Source organism: Heptranchias perlo, chromosome 38 (assembly GCF_035084215.1).
Source record: "Heptranchias perlo isolate sHepPer1 chromosome 38, sHepPer1.hap1, whole genome shotgun sequence".
Lineage (NCBI taxonomy): Eukaryota > Metazoa > Chordata > Chondrichthyes > Hexanchiformes > Hexanchidae > Heptranchias > Heptranchias perlo.
Window position 1 is genome coordinate 19,303,144 of NC_090362.1, and position 21,130 is coordinate 19,324,273.

Sequence of the window (21,130 nt, forward strand, 5' to 3'; positions counted from 1 at the left end):
GTATGATTGATCAGAGAACTGTTAGGAGTGAAATCTAAGTTCTAAAAGAGAGTGACCAACCCATTTAAACATAAGGAGCTGCATTTATTTTTAAGAGTGAGATAGATTACAAAATATGTTACGTTTTAAAGCAAAGAAAAAGCAAAATAATATAATTGACTATTCAGCAAGGAGGAGTCACTTGCTCTGCAGCACAGGGGAAGCTGCCTGGTCACGTGCGGTCCTCGACGCCTCTCCCCATTGGCCGGCATCCGCATCACAGCCCTGCGGTGAAATCCATCCCCTACAAGAAAAGTAATTCCTCTTATTGAAAACAATCCACCGGGTTTTTTTTTGAAATTGTTTTTGATAACGAAACCGTTAAGTGTTGAAACGCTTCGAACGGGTGAGGCAGAACGGTCGAAAGGGCCGGTTTTGTGTGTGGGGGTGGTGAGGGGCGGATGGATACGCCGAGCCGGGTCCTCCGAGTGTGAAGCGGCCGGTCCTCCAGCGGTGAGTCCCGGCGCGGTGGTATATGAGGGGAGGCGGGCACACGGCGCTCGCACTTTGTAGGAGGATCTCAGCTCTGGTCTAATCTCGGTCAGGTTTGTTTTTTTTTAGAAAACGGCGGGTAGTTTTTTTTTTAAAAAAAAGAATATTATGAGGGAGGGCGTCAATCTCGCGGGGCGACGGTCGATCGGGGAGCGCTTCTGATTATTGTCCTTCCTCCGTAGGCCGCCCTTAACAACCGGCTGCGGTAACCCGGTCAACGAGACGGCAGCTTTCCCCCCCCCCCCCCCCCCCGCCCGCCACCTCAGACCATGCGATCTCCGGCTCTTTGTGCCTTTATCCCGCTCTTTCACCGTTTAAAATAATCCTAAAGCCGCTGCCCTGATCGCTCGGGGTTGGGGATTTTTCTCTGAAGGGCGATTTATTTCTTTGCTTTCCCCGCCCGCCCGCCCTCGTTCATCATGCGGCGCGGTCCCCGCACGTAGACTGGGGGAATGTGCGGACTACCGCAGATGATCTTTTTTTGTTTTTAAGCGCTAAGAAAACTTTTAAAATATAACTTGGGATGGTTTTAATCTTTTTTTTTTGTTCTTCATCTAATCCTGAGTTGAAACCGGTTACTCCCGGACTGTTGTGGGCGGGGAGAGATGAAATGTACTAAATGCCCTTGAAATGTGTTTCTGCTTCACGTTTGCTTATTTTTGTTGTTCGACCCTTTTTGTTTGATTAATTTTATATTTGAATTTGCATCCATGTTTTATTGATCAGAAGTTTATCCCAACTGGTTTGCCTCACCAAATCAGTTTTAACTCGCTTTTATTTTGCCAGGTCGCTTGTAAAACTTTCCATCCGCAGGGTGGTAACCTGTTCCTGGGTTTAAAATTTTAATCTCCGGTGGTTTACACGAAGGATAGACATCTTGCCCGATGGTAATGGAGGCAGTAATGATTCCTCGTGGCCAGCAATGTGATACCTGGCACTCGTGAGTCAGGACCTGCCTTCACCCGATGTGCCTTTGATATCGAATTATCCGGCTAGCTTCGCTTTGAAGATATATATCCCAGCCTTGATGTATCTTGTGACTCCCATTAAAGAGATTTGTTTCAGTCTAACTCGGAACAGGATTTTTGGTCTCCTTTTAAAATGGTCCATAGCGTTTGTGTAAAATATGGAAATTTCTACGTCCATATTCTAAAGAAATCCAAAACAGAAATGTGTCGCAGACCAAATTCGGTTCTGACCAAGATTAATTAAACCTTCATTTGCCGATAAAACCTGTTTTCCCAGCATGTGGGAGTTTTGAATTCTCTCCCTATCCCAATGAATACCCTTCCCAATGTAGTGTGATAGTTCTATCCAGATCAATAAATCAAAAATTCAGTTCCAGCTTTTTTTTGTTAGATATCGCAGGGAAATTGTGGGGTCAGTAAAGTTGGGATTTACAATGTGATGTTGCATGGAGATCCAGACTTGTCCATTTAATCGCTCGGACCCAAGTCTTATCGATATGAAGATCAGTGCAGGTTGCTGATTTTTTTTGTGCCGGGGGGGGGGGGGGGGGGAAGAGGAAGAGAAGAAAGGGAAAATGGAGTCTATATAAATTGCTTCACTTCCTCGAGAAGTGAAACCGGAATACCAGCAGTCGACATGTGGTCAATTCTGCATTTTCTGGTGAATTCTAACCCGAATCTTTATTCCCTTTTGGGCAAGGGGAGCGGTTCAGTTTGCTGCATTGTAAATCGCCCCCAATCTCATTAAGTATTAAAACATCGGAATATTCTACTGTCGGCTTTTGATAATTAAGTGCCGGTCATTTGAGATGTTTCGGGTTCTCTCATTTACGTTGCGAAATTCAATTTTTTTCTAGTGATTCGATAATTTACGGAATGATTCACCGTTTTATTTCCTTTACGTACTCGTGTAAATTTTTTCCGCCCCTTCTCCTTTGAGTCAGGGTATGGATACGAGTCAGACGGCACGTACACGCAGTGCTACTGAGACGTGACTACCACGGCACGTAGATTAGTGCTGCAGGGAGAGCATCTCTGTAATCTCAACATCCGACCTCCACCAACCTGTCCTTGCCCTTATTTTTGTTGCAGATTGAATTTCCTCGCCTATGATTTCTATTTCACTAAATTTAATGGTGATATTAAAATAAAACTAAACTTGCACAGAATTAGATGACCTTGACCTGTCAGCACTGTACTTTTTTTCCAGTATGGCATTTATATATTAGAAATCTGTTTGCAGACAACGATGCCATCATAAAAACACGTTTCCCTGTTTAATCTGTCTCCTCCCTGTCCCTCCCACCAACTAGAAAAGCAGCTGCCTGCATCTGAACAATTTAATCGGAATTGAGTTTGTAGTTCAATGCTTACGCACAGCGATAGATGCGGCACAGAATTTTGAGAAGTTGTACCCTTCCTTGTGAGCTTGATGTCCAAAATTACCTTAACCGCAATACATTTCCTGCTTTTTGTATGTCATATCTGATTAATCCATATTTTTAGTAAAACGAACAATTAATTTGCATTAAAACTAATCTTGTAATATGATTGGCCTTTTGTTCAGTGAGAATGTGATTGGCTTTATGTATTAATAAAATTGGCTGCTATGAGTAACATTTTGAACAAATATTGTTCCATGTTACAGTTGCACTTAGTCAGTCTCTAGCATTGCTGGTTTCCACTAAATAATGAGCCCCAGAGTGAAGACCTGCTTCCTGCATCTGTTTCTCACTCGGTCCATGATTCCAATGGGACATTTGTTGACCCTTTTCGGGGATTTGCGAATGTTCTGAACCTGGAACCTCTACTTCCAACTATGAAGTGCAGCTGATGGAATTGGTTTCTCTCAATACCACCCAGCCTGTTACAGAACACTCCAGAGATTGAAACAAGAGACTGTCCTAGCCTGTTGTGTTCTATAAACACAATAATTTAGTGTACCTGTTTGCTGTATGTCCCCATGTGCCTCTGCTTCACCAGGATTTCTCCTCAGTTGGAGGAAACACCTGGAATGTAGTTGTGCAGGTGGCTTTTGTTTTGTAGATTTATATACTGTTGGACCATAAGAGATAGGAGCAGGAGTATGCCATTTGGCTCTTTGAGCCTGCTCTGCCATTCAGTGAGATCACGGCTGATCTGATTTTTACCTCAACTCCACTTTCCTGCCTGTTCCCCATATCCTTTGACTCCCTTGCTGATCAAAAATTTGTCTAACTCAGCCTTGAATGTATTCAATGACTCAGCCTCCACAGCTTTTTGGAGTAAAGAATTCCAAAGATTCATGACCCTCTGGGAGAAGAAATTCTTCCTCATTTCTATCTTAAACGGGTGACCCATTTTTCTGAGACTGTGCCCCTCCCCCCACGCCTAGTTTTAGATTCCTCCATGAAGGGTAACATCCCCTCAGCATCTACCCTATTGAGTTCCCTCAGACTCTTATGTTTCAATAAGATCTCTCATCCTTCTAAACTCCAGTGAGTATTGACCCAACTTGTTCAATCTTTCTTCATAAGACAACCCTTCATACCTGGAATCAACCTAGTGAACCTTCTCTGAACTGCCTTTGTAAGTATATCCTTCCTTAAATAAAGGCACCAGAACTGTATGCAGGTGTGGTCTCACCAGCACCCTGTACAGTTGTAGCATAACTTCCCTGCTTTTATACTCCATCCCCCTAGAAATAAAGGCCAATATTCCGTTTGCCTTCTGGATTACTTGTTGCACCGGTGTGTTGACTTTCTGTATTTCACGTATGAGGACACCCAGACACCTCTGTACTGCAGCATTTTGTAGTATTTCTCCATTCAAATCTTTTTTATTTTTCTTCCCAAAGTGGATGACTTCACATTTTTCCACATTATATTCCATCTGCCAAATTTTTGCCCATTTGCTTAACCTGTCAATATCCCTTTGCAGACACTGTCTTCCTTGCAACTTGCTTTTCCACCTATCTTTTGTATTATCAGCAAATTTGGCCACAATACACTGTTCCTTCATCCAAGACTACTGCATTGGCCAGAGAATGCTGCCTGGAAAGACATGTTAGCATATTGACGAGTCTAATTCAGTTATGTCCCTCTTAATTTGAGCACCAATTTGCTTGAGCAAAAGATGTACTGCTAATCTGGCGACTATCATGATCATTAGTCATGCACTCGATGCATCTGTTATATCAAGAATAATGGTTTTTATTTTCACCATAAATTTGAGCCTGTTGTTACCTGCTACTTGATGCTATCTCAAGGGTGCAAGTTCAGTTAGTCATTTGATATGATCACTATTGATTTCAGTAGCTTAGTTTGTATTTCAATGGCTGTTGCAGTGGTAAGGTATATCAACAGACCATCCATAAATCTTTTTCACAGACCAGTGTGAATGACTTTTCTAGTTCTCTAGAGAAATTCCATACATATCTCCTAGATTAGGTGCTGTAGTCTTTGATCAATACCATGAGACTTCCAACATCTCTTGACTCTCTGTAATCAAGACTGGTCATCTCACTGGTTGTAGTTAATGGCAGTATTGTGGATTATGGCTTTTAGCTATAGGCAGACCCAGGACCATGGTTACACCTGGTGCTTGAGCACAAATTCAGTTTGCCTTTAAGTGATTATTTAGTCTCAATCTAGCTGTCACTTATTTCCTAGGACTTCAAACTTTGGCACTCTTAACTCCCAAGTCTTCCTTTCCTACTATCTTGTATTTTAACATGCCAGATTTGGTGCCTCTTAGCTACTGGTTGGTTTGCTTCATACTCACTCTCCTCAACCTTGAAAGAGACGTGTGGCTTTAGTTGCCACCAGATATCATTGGCAGGTGCACTTGGGAGTGTAATAGATTTTGGAACTGGTTTCTTATCTACCATCACAGCTGTAAATTGGTTTGGGGCAGAATTACAAGACTAGTGACCTTAAAGACCATATATCATTGGATCACTTTACAAGGTTGCACTGAAGCATTAGGTGTCTGTTACTTAGCAGTGATGCAGATGTCGTGAGTGTGGTTTATGGGAAGGGTGAAGGCTTGTTTTAATCTATATCTCTTAATCTGCAGGTCACTACTGTAATCTGGGATTAGCAACCAAATCCTAGTTAGTGGAGCTCCCCTACCTATAGTTAGCAGCTTTGAAGTTACTTTTGAAGGATCAGACCTTGAATGTGCACTAGTTACTTAAAACTTCTGCCTGCTGATGAGGAATGCATTCTCAAGACTGGTTGTTTTTGCTGCCCCTTTTTAGGAAGAAATCTGCATGGTTCTTTACTTTGAGATAAAGAACTTGCAGCTATTGTGGTTTTGGGAGGAGGGGCCACAAGGATTCCCCAGTGGGTAAATGCAGTGCCACACCAGGTAATGAGCTGTATGGAAAGTCCTGAATTTGGTTCACAATGCTAACTGATCTCAGCAAGGCCTTTAGAATTAGCTTCCCAGGTTGCGATGGTGGTGAAAATAGGCAAGGTACCCACTCATGATCACTAACCAGTAATGCCTGTTGGGAAAGATAGTTATGAATGTTGAATGAGGATAGGAATTCTGACTCCTATAGTTGCATAGTCTGATTGTCTTGGCTCTCAAAGTTGCAAATGGAACTGTGCCTTTAACCTAATGTATGCAACATAAAATAGTAACTGCTTACCTCTTAAAGCTTTTGATCGAAAGGGTTCTGAAGTTACAGCAGAAGAGGGAAATAACAAATTTGTATTTATATAGTATCTTTCACAAACTCTGGACGTTCCAAAGGGCGTCACAGCCAATGAAGTGTAATCACTGTTGTGTAGGAAGGTGTAATTCTGAGAGCCTAGATGATGTGGTATGTTATGGTGCTTCTGCAGAAAAATGCTTTTTGATCAGAGCCATTTCACTTTACTGACTAGACTTTATTGTAAATTAATTGGAATCAGCCAAGTAAACCAGCTGGCATTTTTAATTAATCTTAAGCAATTCATATGGCGATATGTAATATGTGTGCTTTGAGCTCTAGTGGACAAGTGGGAAAATGCAAAGATTACCCAGGATTTTAAGTGGGGGAAGGGTTCTTGAACAGATTCTTTTGTTGCTAGCTTACAGGAAATGCAATGGCATTAATCATTGGTGCCAATAAAAATGTTGCAAAAAAAACCAAGTTCAGATAATATAAAAGGCCCCTTTTTATAGTGTATCCAAAGGGTGTATTGATTCTTCCAATGGTAAATTTAAATTTACTGTTCCTAGAAACATTTTGTTGCACAGGAAGGTGCTGCTACATTTTTAGAATCATACGATCTGTTTGCAAATATTGAACTATTGTATGACCAGCAACTTGCATTTATGTAACCCCTTTAATGTAATGTCCCAGGGCATTTCAGAGGAGAAACTGATACCAAGCAGCAGTAGAATTGAGACGTGATGGGTTTGGAGGAGGCCCTTTAAAGATGGGGCGAGAGCAAGGCAGTGGAGTTTAGGGAGAGTTCCAAGTATCCAGTTCTGCTGTGTATTCCACCTCCTGCTCCACTGTTGGTGGTACGGCCTCATGAACAGTGGAGTTGAGGGAGGTGGGTAAAACTAGAGAACAAAAGAATGGGGGTTGGTAACCAGTAACCCCTTTACATTCGAGCGCAGAAGAATTAAGCAGCACTAGTGTACAAATCCTGCATGCAGTTCCTATAGCTAGGCATTTTGCAATTGTTGACTAGTGTTCTAAATGCTGAAGTATTAAATAGCATTAATAAAATTATTTTTTTAAAAACAGTAAATTAATTTCACATCATGTTACCTATCTAGAGCTGCTTGTGTTAATTGGTGAACCTGCTTTCTCTACTCTTCTATCCGACCTCTTTTTTAGATGCATATTGAACGTTTGGTGCAGGTTAAGTCTGAGATAAGGAACTCCTGTCACCTTAAGAGCCAGCCCTGGATGAGTCTTAACTTCCTCCAGCTCAAGATTAGAAAGACCAATGCCTATTATCTTTGGCTTCTGTCATAGACTGTTCTACCATGCCACTGATAGCATTGCTCACTCTGACCACTGCCTCAGGGTGAATTACTGTTCCCAACCTTGTTCTTTGACCGAATTGCACTTCGGGCCACGTATCCTTTCCACCACAAGACTGCTTGTGCTTGTGCCTGCTCTGATCGCGGTCCTTCTACGTTGAAAACATTACATGTGCCTTCGCTGCCTCCAGACCCAACTATTCCAATGTGCTGCTTGTTCAAAACTCTGCACATAACATGTCCCATTTGCCCATCACCCTTGTCTTCTCTGACCTTCACTGGCTCCCATCCACCCATGCCTCATTCAAAAATCTTCATCTTTGAATCCCATTATGGCCATGATCTGCTTTATCTCTGCATTTTCCTCTAGTGCTAACTTTCTACCCCTGCCACCCCCATCTGAAACCTCTGTCCTGACTCTGCCCCCTGTGTATCTTCCTTTCCTTTTCTCCACCTCTTTCTGCCGAATTGGTGACTGAGCTTTCAGCTGACTTGAGTCCACCTCCCTGAAATTCTTTCCCTAAACCCCTTCACTTCCCCTGCTTCAAAATGCTCTGAAAATCATCTACTCAACCCAAGCTTTTGGCTAACCCTCAATTTCTCCTTTTCTGGCTTGACATCCATTTTACATATGCCCTGTTGTGGAACACTGATGTTCTTCACATTAAATGTGCTTTATAAATGCAAGTTATTTAAGTCTAACTTAGTTTATATCCTCCAATTTTCTTTCCTCATGAAGATGTTGACTTGTTTTGATGTGTGCTAAGTGTCTTATATCCTGTTGAAGTGATTATCTGTCATGTATGAACTTGAACAACGAGTGTCTGTGCTAGGTGGTGCTTTTTGCCTCAAGGCCTTTAGGGAGCTTGGAGGATAGTGTTTTTATTGCTTTGTGTATGTAGGAATTGGGCTTTGAGTTGATGTGCTGCTTGCTTGTGCTTTAATCAAGAATATTGAAAATAGGATACTAATTTGTGATTTTAATGTGACTTCAGGAATGCTTAGTTAGCAATGTGCACTGCCAACTAGTATATTGGAGGCCATTATGTCCTCTGTTTAAGCATAGCATGGCAGTATAAGCAGTCAGTCTGTCCTTGGTAAAGATTATCCTGTGAGCACAGCTTTTACATAGGCTAGCTTCTTAATGTATTTAGCTGTACTGTAGAGCTGTTTTGACCTAATTATGCTTATAATTGCTGTCTTTAAAGTTTGCCATTCAATTGTACTTATTTGTGGTCTTAATATCGTGTAAGAGGGATGCTACTTGTTTAAAAAAAACTGCTAGCAAACCTAATTTATTCAATGATTTGTTTACACAATGAAATTCTTAATGTGCATTTGAAGTATAGTTAGCCTGACTGCTTATGTCCAAATAACTAAGTTATATTGAAAGACAAATCATTTTAATTGCTTTTGTATTAGTGAGGGGCTTGTGCCACCAGTTATCGAAGGAAACCCCAATGTGAATTTACTGAATTCATGAAGATCATTGTATACTGACTAATGTTTAATTCACGTGCAGTGAATTATGTTGAAATAACTTTTGTAAGTGAATACAGCAGCCATTTTTCACACATGGTCCCACAAATGGTAATGATTAGAATGACCAGATTAACTATTTGGTAGTTTTAAGGGGAGAAAATTGGTCTGAATATCAGGAGAACACTTTTCTTTGTGTTGTGCCATGGAATCATTAACTTGTATCTGAACCACTTGAATAGTCAGGGCCTTGGTTTAAAATCTTATCTGTATTCAATGGACTGCATTTCCTCCATTGCAGTACTCCACTTTCTCATGGGTCTACAATCCCACTGCCAGGGTAAGGGTGATGGGTCTAGTCATGTAAACATGGATAGCTAGTACATGGATGCCACCCTTGATCCATACTAATTAAGCTTCACTTTAAGTGTCTTGAAGGCTTCAACAATCTCTCCTTGGTTTTAATTTTGGAATTTAGCACAAACTTATTTCATGGCAGTAAGGTTAAGAGTCAAAGACATCAATCAAGACTTCTGCATTTTTTGTGACCTCATTTTAAACCTAGAATAGTAAAATGTTCACAGGTACATAACCAGACAAAAATTGACACTAAGGACAAATGACTGAAAGTTTGATCAAAGGTAGGTTTTAAGGAACAGAGGGGCGGTGAGGTTTATGGAGGGAATTCCTGAGCTTGGGGCCTAGACAGCTGAAGGCATGATGGGGCAAAGCGAATCGGGGAAGCACAAGAAGCCAGAATTGGAGGATTGCGGAGTTCTTGGAGGGTTGTAGGGCTGGAGGAGGTTAGAGATGGGAGGGGCAAAGCCATGCAGGGATTTGAACACTAACGTGAGACTTTTAAATTTGAGGCATTGGTAGACCAAGAGCCATCGTAGGTCAGCAAGCACAGGGGTGAAGGGGACTTGGTATGGGCAGCAGAGTTTTGGATGAGCTCAAGTTTACGGGGTTTAGAAGATGGGAGGCTGGCCAGGAGAGCATTAGAATAATTGAGTGCATGAATGAGGTTCTGTGGCAGATGGGTAATGTGAAGGAAGTTGGCGGTCTTAGTGATGGAGAGGATATGGGGTCGACTAGGATGCAAACAGTCTGATTCCGCCTGAGCCGGTGGCCAGGGGGGGAATGCTAATTGGTGGTTGGTGAATGTATTCCCAACAAAAGCTTTTCTTAAACAAAACCTGTTTTTAGATCTTGAGGATAAGTAACTTTACATCCTGCTTTTATAGTACTTTTGTCTTGCTAACCCTTCTAGTACCTCACCCAAGTTTCCATTCTGTTTTAAACATAGTGAGTGCCACCAGGCTATTTGACTGGGAGCATTACAGACTCATCTAATTCTGTTCTCACCTGATGTTTGTGCATACATATTTTCCAGAAGTTGCACTAGATCTAGAATAGATCTAGCTTCTTTCCTCTTGCTTGCCCAGGGTTGCTGAACCAAGTTTGGGTGTCTCAACTTACCCTAATTGAGATTGGCTAGCTCAGTATTGATCTTGGGGCTTTCTAGTTGTGTTGACTAGGTGACTCTGGAATGCCTAGCACACTGAACTTGAGAATTTCTCAGCAGTAGTACAAAGGTTATGGATTCATCAAATTTTAGTGTCTGTTGACTCAGTGGTAGCATTTCCATTTGAGTGAAGATTGTTTGCTTACGTGACTACTTCAAAGTAATTCACTGGTGTTAAGTGCTCTGGGATGTCCTGAAGATGTGAAAGGACAGGAACTGTATAAACTTCCTGCCTAGTACGCATTAGGGTGCTTTCAACTCAGTACCTTTTTTTAAAAAAAAGCTACAGCCACCTCTCCATACCTGTCCAGTAATGAATTTTAGCTGCAAAAATTTCATGTAAAGGCAGGGAATGGAATATTGACTAAATACTGCTCAGTGCAGACTAAGTATTGTCTGTTTTTCTCCATTTCAGGATAGAATCTGCAACAGTCATGCCAACCTCAAAAGACACTGCGCATGAAATGGGAACGGCCTTCATTCAGCGCCAGCAGCTGAATGCTGCCATGGCTGACACTTTCCTGGAGCACCTGTGTCTGTTGGATATCGACTCCGAAGCAACTACTGCACGGAACACTGGTATTATATGTACCATCGGTAAGTATTGCAGAATAGCCACAAAATGCTTTCTGTAGTTCAGATTTAGTGTACTCTGGTATGGAATTAGTTAAGATCTTTGTATTTGATGTTTTGACAGTATTTTGCAGCTGCATGGCTCTGAACTAACTATTTAAAACTTAAATGTACAGAGACAATTATGGTGCAACGTTAATAAAAAAAATCACGTCTTGAATTTGTTTACTGCAGTATTCTAGACAGTCTGTTTGCCACCCTCTACATAATGTTTTTGAATCTAAGCTTGCCATTTTTCATCCCCTGAGCTTGTGATAGTGACTGTGCCCCCTTGTACAGTAAGCATACTGTGGTTTATTTAAAATATACATCTTATTTTCCCCCAGTTCAAAAATTCCTACTTTGAGCCTCCTTCGGTTTACGTGCCTAATCTAAAGTTCATTTTTGTAGTCTCACTGTAGCTTCAATATACGAGATGAACTATGTGCAAATACTCCACTTAAAGCTCATTCACATCTTGGGAAAGAGCTAGAGGGGCAAAACAAGTACTGCCTTTCATCACAATGTGCCCAGGTCTCGTGTGGCATTGTTGGGTTTGCTAAAATCTAGACATGTAAGACCCTCTTAAATTCCCCTTGACCACTTAATCTGATTTCTTCAAAGAACTCCAGAAGACTTGGGCATACCTGTCCCTCCTATAAGGCCAGGTTGACTGACTTCAGTGTTTGTGATGCTCTCAAGTTTTACTGATAACTCAGTTCATTGGGTTGTAGTTTCTGGGGTGTGTTAAAATGCAGGGTTATTCTTTTACACCTTGGTTTGTCCTTCTAAATCCTTGCCATTCTGGTTTCCAGTAATTTCTATCATTCCTAATATCTTCTATTCTGTAAATTGTACCTCCTGTGTTGGAAAGTGCTCTTTGTCAACACTAGCACTTTTTTTTCAATTTGCAATCTGTTTCAAAGCTGCTTGAGGATTCTTCAGATTTGCTTGCTGCTAAGTGAAGTATTTTGCTTCAACCATATTGTCTTGAATGTTGCCTGTAATCTGAATTTGGGTTCTATTTTAGCTCTTCTGGCCATTTCCTTAACCTCATATTCATCTATCCCATGGTTCCAACTGAAGATTTAAATTTGAAACTTTCCTCTTCCCTTATTTCTCACACTACTTTTGGCCAATAATTGCCTTCCTTCCTAGTAGTTTTTTTTTATTGGTAATTTATATTTTTCCTTTTGAACTTCCAACCATCCACCAATATTTGTCATTCTAAATCAAAAGCAGAATACTGCAGATGCTGGAAATCTGAAATAAAAATAGAAAATGCTGAAATACTTGGCATGTCAGGCAGCATCTCTGGAGAGAGAACGAGTTAACATTTCAGTTCGATGACCCTTCATCAGTTCTGATGAATGGTCATCGACCTGAAACGTTAACTTTTTTTCCAGATGCTGCCTGACATGCTGAGTATTTCCAGCAATTTTTGTTTGTATTTGTCATCCTAAAGTTGGGCCTGTTGTGCTTGGAAACCTATCTTTAAGCACAACCAGATTCTCTCCCATCACCCTGGGTTTGACTGTGTGCATCCCTTCTTAACGAAGGTTCTGTTTAATTGTGTAGCAATCAAAATGATGTACAGAAATGTGTTCCTTTTTACTCAACATGGATCTCCCTAATTTATCCTTGCTGAAGCCTTCCTTGACAATTATGTTGAGTACTCAACGTGCTTTCCTTTGAGTATAAAGTTCTGTTTCTAATCTCTGCCTGACCTGGTGGCCTAAAATAGATCTGATAGCTTTCTTAATGCATTGCACTTTATCTCCACCTGATCCATTCCTGTCTGTCTTGATTATATACTCCTGATTGTTGCACCTCTTCCAAGTTTATCCTTTATCTATTAACTTGGATATGTTGGTTGCATTCCAAAGCTACTGTGTTGCATTGGATCCCTAAGCGGACCAGCCATAAGGCAATTTATGCAATTTACCTCATTACACTTTCTGCTGAGAATTTGTGTGGTGGTATTGCATTGCATTTCTCCTTTGTCAGAGGAAAGTAGAAATTTGTCAGCAATTATGTGCTTGTAGAAAACTGATGTAATTCCACGGGTTATTTGCAGGGCCTGCCTCCAGATCTGTTGACCTGCTGAAGGAGATGATTAAAGCTGGGATGAATGTGGCACGGATGAACTTTTCACATGGATCACACGAGGTATCCACATTATTCAGCTCTTTAAAGTGGAGTGCTGGTGCAGCACCAAGCCATACAAGTCAGAAGGTTCTGATTTGATTCTGCTCTGTGCAGTTAGCTGACTCCACCAGAGTGACCATTTGAAGTGTGAAAAGTGGGGTCAACCACCCTCTGCTAGTCAGTAGGTGTCCTAGTGTAAAAATAAAGTGCTGCATGATGTAGGCAGTTCCTTTTTTAGTACATCACCTGCAGTGTGGAATAATGGAGCATTCCAATTACTTTTTTTGAAGAATTGTGCACTAAAAGTAGTTGAAGCATCTTTCCTGATTCTCCTTTCAACTCAACCTGCTATCATCTGGGAGCCGCATTGTTTAAAAAAAAAACACAAATCCTTCTGAAAATCAGTTACTACAGTATGAAATGGTGTAGCACTTTTACATGCCAGTTTTCTTGCTGTATCTATCCTTTTTATACTGTTGGGTAGATTAAATAACTGTACAGGTTTATGCATGTGTAGGTGCTTCAGAAGTTGTATTTCTTTGCCCTTCTGGCTGGGACAATCTCTGGGGAAGGAGGCAGTGGAGAGAGGAGACATCCATAAGTTGTCACTGGCAAAAGCACTGTGCTGGGTGCATTGAGGTCAATTTGCCAGTTGCAATACCTAAAATAGCTTCAATCTCAGCCATGAGTGGCTTCTGTTTTATATTCATTGGGGCTGCTAGGTAAAATTCCACTGGAGGTATGTCTTGATGCTTCCAATTGTACCAATGCCAATAAGCTTACTTTACAAAGTTTCCTCTGGCAGTTTTGGTTGAGTAAGACTTTAACCTCCCCACATAAAAACTGAAGGATTTGTATGTGGGGAGGTTGAAGTCATTACTCTGGACATGAACTCTTGTGCAGTATTTAAGGAAAGCTTTTTGTGGTTGGAAAGTGAATAGTAGATGTTACTTGTTACCAAAAAGTCAAATATTCAAGTTGTACAGTAGTGTCTATATAACTTTCATTGGAGCTTCAGGGCTTGGTAATATTGAAAGGGTCATTATGACAAACAGATGGTTGTAACATGAGTCACTAATGGGCAGTTCAAAGCAAACTGGGTACATCAGATCTTGGGAGGGTCGAAGATCAGGATTTCACATGCTTGACCTATCAAATGCAGGCTGGTCTCAGTGAGGCCAACTGATCGTCTGCTAGACCTTTTCAGTTATTAAGACTGGAATGTGTCATTTGATGTGCATGTCTGCATAGCAGAGGTCAAGTGAAATGCAATATGTTCTGTTGATCAAGCTTACCTATTTATAGGTTCCCTGGCAGTGCAATGCATAGCAGGGGTGTCCTGTAGTAATGGATATTATGGTAGAATAGATGCTCCAAATAATGAAAAAGATGGATCTAAGGCAAGGAAAACATGTTAGTGCTGAAAAACAGAGATTTGGTCTACTTGCGTTCCTACCCAGTTAACTTAGACTTTTCATTAATGTAACTTGAGTGCTCTTGTATTCAAGTTACAAGTGAGGAATGTGTACCAAGAAGCACATTTGATGCTCCTACTGTCTAGGTCAAGTATATGGCTCCATTCTGGTTTCAGGGCAAACTCTTGACTGAATATCATCCATTCCACTGAGTTGTTCTCTGGAATAATTGGTGGGTTTCTTTTGGCTTTATTCACTTTTTTGATGAGGAATCTACTTGCAAGGCTGGATTCCAATGCTCTTTCCAGATATTAAATAGCAGTATCCCAATGCATGCATAATTTTATCTGCAGTAATAGAGCTCCTGTAGAATTAGTATGATCTATTTTGAATTGTATGTAAAACATTTTTAAATACTGTCTCCTCACCTTGAAGGTAACTTGTGGATTGTAGTTTCCTATGTTGGCCTCCAGTACATCTAGTGGATATCTTCCTGCAAGTGTATAGTAAATGTTGATTACTTAACTATGGGGGAAGCATCATAGCAAAGCTTATTGTTCTCAGCTGGTTTCTAACAGGAAGTACTAGATAAGATCCTTAAGTAGGAGCCCTTGTTTTTCCTGCATGCCTTCATATTTTGGAAATCAAACATGGGATCAGGCAGTGTATTTGCCAACTGTGCCATTAGATGAGCCTGAAAATGGCTTCATTTTTGGAAGCCAGGCTGTAAACAGGGTTACTTGGCCTGTCTGGAACCAGGATTAATGTTTGACTTTGATCCTTGCATAGAGGATTTCACTGCTTTGCTTTGTCCTTCACGATAGGTGGTTCTGTAGTTTAGCTAATCAGTTCAGCTGCCTAATGAATAAAAGTTGATCTTTGGGATTCCCTTCAGGCTATTCCATGAGCCCATAACCTGATAGTGTCTCCTTTTTGTGTGCGTGACTCAAAATGGCAGTTTTCCTGAGAATAGAAGAATGAAAGTAGGAGTAGCTGTTGCCAGACTAGAGAAGTATTTTAATATTAAGTACCTACTGACTGGGAAGCAATTTTTATACAAATTGGCATTGTTGTAGAACATTAAAGCAATTCAGATCTATGACTTCCAGCTCACAGGCACTGCAATAATTTGAAGTGCAGAAATAGTTTGAGTCTTTCTAACTCAACTCATTTTCTATCCTGTTACTAAGAAGGGGAAGGGAACGATTAAGAGCTAGCATCAATATTTTGGATAAATACTAACCAGTTATGGAAGTTTTAACCAGCAGTTATGCCTGATCAGATCATGTTACATCCTATGACTTTATTGCCATAGTCAGCTATTTTGGATTCCGTTGCTATACAGCTTTTTAGTGACATAAACATAACAGAATATGTTGCAATGCTATTGAAAAAATTGAAATGGAATAATTCCTCTGAAGTATACCCACTGTTTTACAGATTAAACACACTTCCCAGGGAAGTGAAATAACTGTTAAAATGCTTAGTGCTATAAACTGCTGCTAGAGACTGAATCGACTGGGTCATCTTATCTATAATATATTTAAAATCAGTCAGTCCTCCAGAACAGATTCATTTGTGTCTGCTCTCTGAGCGTGTTGCTGTTCTATGGCCGTGGGAAAAACTGCTAAAATGTTTGTACAAAACCAAGCATTGTATTTGTTCAAATGGCCTGTTATCTGGCAGAGTGAAAGTAATACACTGGATAGTTAAAATTGCCCAGCAGCTCTAATCAATAAAGATAACCAAATTTGACCTGGGGTCACGCCTTCACTTTAGTGCCTATAATAGTGAATTTGCTAGGGAAACTGTTCTGTCTGTCCATAAGATTCTGTGCCAGACTGCATCCAACTGGAAATGGGATTAAGGATTGTTGCACACATGCATATTGTAGGACATGTGCAGAAAGTCCTGAGAACCAAATCACTTGACTACGTTGCTGCATTTTGTATTGGGCAGTGTCATCAAATTGAACTGCTTGGGTGGTGTAGGTTTGGTCTTGTGGAGGAAAATTATCTAGTTGGTTAGTGATTTATTTTTTCGTTGGGCTGTCCAACATGGCCTTGAAATCTGCACAGGATGCCTGACAATCAGTAGCTTCACTTGAGGCTTTTTACATATGAAAAATGTTTCTCAAACTAGGCAGCCCACTTACAAAATTAGATCTCATTAGCTTGAGATTAAAGGCATTCTCACCTAGGGAAAATTATATTGTGTTATGTATATTTGTTTGTGGTCAAGAACTAATGAACCTAAATGAACATTGAACTAACTTTTTCTATAACTTTTTTAGAAGCTAATATTTACCTGAAGCCTTCTCAAAAGCACTTGCTTAATTTCAGTATAAAATTTTGGAAAGTTAAACTAAACTCTTGTTTGCAGTATCATGCAGAGACTATCAAGAATGTCCGTGAAGCCACAGAAAGCTTTGCTGGGAACCCCATCGGCTACAGACCAGTTGCTATTGCTCTGGACACCAAGGGACCTGAAATCCGCACTGGACTTATCAAGGGAGTAAGTACTTCGTGTAATGCTTAACTTCAACTGTGTGCTATTCTAATTAAAATGAAATGTGTAGGTGATGCCATTCCTCTGGGTGATGGTGGGAGAAGTGGCAATGTTTGTGGTGTTCCAGCTATGCCACTTAGGATAATTATGAACTAGTTGGCCCAAAAATTATAAAAATGGCATTGTAAATCAAAGGAAAGCAACATGGATTTTCTGTTGCAGGCTTGAGTCAGAAAATGAAGTGGACAACACTGTCTTTGGGCTGAGCTGTTTCACTAGGAGTAGCTTATATGCTGCTTTCAAATTTTGTTGGGACTTTTACATAGAATTTGCCTTTTTAGCATTTCATTTTGTAGTACATGAACTACCGAACTGCCAGATGACTAGAAACTCATGTCATCACTGCTCTCAATTTAATACAGTAGCCTACAAAGTGCACATGTAAATTACATAACAGTAATGCACCTAGAATCATAGAATGGCCTCCTGTGCTTTAACCATTCGGCCCATTTAATTAATGCCAGCTCTCCAAGAGCAATCCAGCTAGTCCCACCCCCCCAATCCCTGTAGTCCTACAGTTTTTTTTTCCCCTTCAAGTCCTTATCCAATTTCCTTTTGAAAGCAATCATTGAATCTGCCTCCACTGCCCCCTCAGGCAGTGCATTCCAGATCATAACCACTTGCTGTGCTTTTTGAAGTGTTTTTCCTCATATCACCTTTTGCCAATCACCTTAAATCTATGTCCTCTGGTTCTTGACCTTGCTGCCAATGGGAACAGTTTCTCTATCTACTCTGTCTAGACCCTTCATGATTTTAAATACCTCTATCAAATCTCCTCTCATCCTTACCTGTTCTAAGGAGAACAACCCCAGCTGCTCCAGTCCATCCATTTAACCAAACTCCTTCATCCCTGGAATCATTCTAGTTGATCTCTTCTGCACCTTCTCTAAGGCCTTAACATCTTTCCTAAAGTGTGGTGCCCAGAACTGGACACAGTACTCCAGCTGTGGCCAAACCAGTGTTTTATAAAGGTTCATCATAACTTCCTTGCTTTTGTACTCTATACCTCTCTTTATAAAGCCTAGGGTCCCACTTGCTTTCTTAACTGCCTTCTCAACTTGCCCTGCCACTTTCAAAGATTTGTGCACATATACCCCCAGATCTCTGTTCCTGCATCCGTTCTATAATTGTACCCTTGAGTTTCCTACCAAAATGATTACTTCACATTTTTTCTGCATTACCAACCTTGGGGAGCACCACTATATACCTCCCTCCAGTCTGAAAAACAACTGTTCATCACTACTGTTTCCTGTTACTTAGCCAATTTCATATCCATGCTGCCACTGCCTCTTTTATTCCATGGGCTTCAACTTTGATAAGCCTATTATGCGGCACCTTATCAAACACCTTTTGAAAGTCCATATACATCACATTAACCGCATTGCCCTCACCTACCCTCTGTTACTGCATCAAAAAAGATTATCAAGTTAGTTAAACACAATTTGCCTTTAACACATCCATGCTGGTTTTCTCCAATCAATCCCCACTTGTCAAGTGACTACTAATTCTGTCCTAGATTATCATTGAAAGTTTCCCCACTACTGAGGTTAGATTGACTGGTCTGTAGTTACTGTTGGCAGCATCATCTTGGCAGAGATGCAAAGTACTTACTTAGTACCTCAGCCATGCCCTCTGCCAAGTGTAGATCTCCTTTTTGGTCCCTAATTGGTCCCACCCCTCCTCTTACTACCCATTTACTGTTTACATGCCTATAGAAGACCTTTGGATTCCCTTATACTCTTTTCCCCATATATTTCCTTTTTTGCTGCCCCTCTGAACTTTCTATATTCAGCCTGGTTCTCATGTATTATTAACCTGACCACTGTCATATGCCCCTTTTTTCTGCTTCATCTTACTCTGGCTTTAGTTGCCCTACCTTTCTCTCTGGTGGGAATGTATCTAGACTGTACCCGAACCATCTCTTTAAAGATCACCCATTGTTCAATTACAGGTTTTGATTCCAATTTACCCAGGCCAGATCAGTTCTCATCCCACTGAAATTGGTCCTCCTCCAATTGAGTTTTTACTTGAGTGGTTCTTGTCCTTTTCCATTGCTAATCTAAATGTTTTATGATACTATGATTGCTGTTCCCTAAATGTTCCCCCCCCCCCCCCCCCAAACTGAAACTTGCTCCACTTGGCCCACCTCATTTTCCAGAACCACATCCAGTAATGCCTCGTTCCTGTTGGGTCAGAAGCATACTGATCAAGAAAGTTCTCCTGAACCCACTTCAAAAATTACTCCCCCCCCCCCCCCCCCCCCCCCCTCTTTTTTTATTACTATCCCACTCTATTAGGATAGTTGAAGTCCCCCATTATCACTGCTCCATGGCACTTGCACATCTCTGTAATTTCCCTGCAAATTTGCACCTCTGTATCCTTCCCTAGTTAGTGGCCAATAGAATACCCCCAGTGTCCAGGAATATTTAGTACCCAATCTTCCACCTCTTTTAAATTGAAGTCTATTTGAATTTTGGTTTTTTAAGAACAGTTTGTGATTGAAGTGTCAAAGTGGAGTACAATCAGTTCATTTAATCTTGTGCACTGTTCAGCAGTCGAATCTGTTTGGTCCTAGAGGAGTATTTTTGAATCTTAATGGTTCAAGTGCCAATAAGCTGTATGTGTTGAATGCCTAATTAGCTTATTACAATCAACAGTATATGCTCATGTAAGCCCTGTGGCCAAATGGCCAATTTCTTTGATTGTACTCCTTTGTTTTGTGGAATTCAGTGATATTTACTGCCATATGAATGAAATGTGCAATTTTTACCCTGCTGACTTCCTTGCAGCAGCCATTGGGCCTCATGATTGGATACAAGGGAGCTTTCAGCTTCACTGGTGAAGCATTAATCTTTTTAGCCAGAGTACTACAGGAAAAGGATAGTTTCTAGGTCTCTGTGGGGACCAGATGGCTCCTTTGGTAAAGGCAACATGTAGCTTGGCTGTATAGACCATAGATTTTTGAACTTTGCTCAGCTAGGTTGCAGTAGGAGTGCTACAGTTGGCTTTGGTGCCCTAGGGAAAAGACATCTGGTGGGTTTCCTAATCAGTTGTATTTAATGACCCCACACCCCATGTCATAAAATGCAAGTGAATGTTGCTTTGTTTGCATGCTATGATGCCAGTAGCCAAACACTCCATCTGGACTTAGATGGCCACTTTACAGGTGCCAGTCCTGGCACATCAGTGTTCCCCAGCTGGGATATTGCCAGGAGGGGGCAGGAGAAGGAGTTTTGGAAAAAAAAACTGTTCCCACAAGTAGTCTGGAAAATGGGAACATCAACTTGTCGTTTGTATCACGGTTACTAAATGCCCTGTTTCTTTGCAAATTACAAGCTGGCTAGCACTTACACTTTTTAATTAGTGTTGTAATTCTCAGCAGTTACTATTGCTCATTAGTGGGTAACTTTAATATTCTGTGAAGAAGTCACAGGCTTGAGCATAGGCTACACAATTGCATGTCTTTATAAAATTTGTAACTTGCCTATTTTGTGCATCAAACAATTGATAGTTGATTTGAGCATAATATCCTAAAGCTAGTTCCAGTCTTAATCAACTCTTGTTTCCTCTACTGTCCATCCTGCATCTGTCTCTGCCTAAGCAACAATTCCCTAAAATGCCACCTATATCAGTTTATAGTTCAGTGTAAATGTGACTTGTGACTCCACTTGCTATCATTTTGCTGCAGAGTGGCACTGCTGAAATTGAACTGAAGAAAGGAGCCAAACTTAAAATCACACTAGACGATGCCTATAAAGACACATGTGATGAAAATGTGCTGTGGGTAGACTACAAGAATCTGACTAAAGTGCTTGACGTAGGTAGTAAAATCTACGTGGACGATGGCTTGATCGCTCTCCGTGTGCTGTCAAAAGGTAAGTGCCCTATCAAGACTGATCCTGATCTCTGAAGGC

At 40.9% G+C, this 21,130-nt stretch overlaps 1 protein-coding gene across 3 annotated transcripts in view; it reads left to right on the plus strand.

The window, feature by feature from the left end:
* The first annotated feature begins 486 nt into the window (after positions 1-486).
* pkma (pyruvate kinase M1/2a) overlaps positions 487-21,130 on the plus strand; it is a 37,736-nt gene continuing 17,092 nt past the window's right edge. For 2 of the 3 annotated variants that reach the window (XM_067973631.1, XM_067973633.1), the window contains exons 1-5: positions 487-579; positions 10,889-11,070; positions 13,163-13,254; positions 17,031-17,162; positions 20,905-21,091. In XM_067973631.1, coding sequence (XP_067829732.1) covers positions 10,908-11,070; positions 13,163-13,254; positions 17,031-17,162; positions 20,905-21,091 — 574 coding nt within the window. In that variant the 5' untranslated portion in view covers positions 487-579; positions 10,889-10,907. Of the gene's footprint in view, positions 585-10,888; positions 11,071-13,162; positions 13,255-17,030; positions 17,163-20,904; positions 21,092-21,130 lie in introns of all 3 variants that reach the window. The other variant, XM_067973632.1, reaches the window with a different exon arrangement.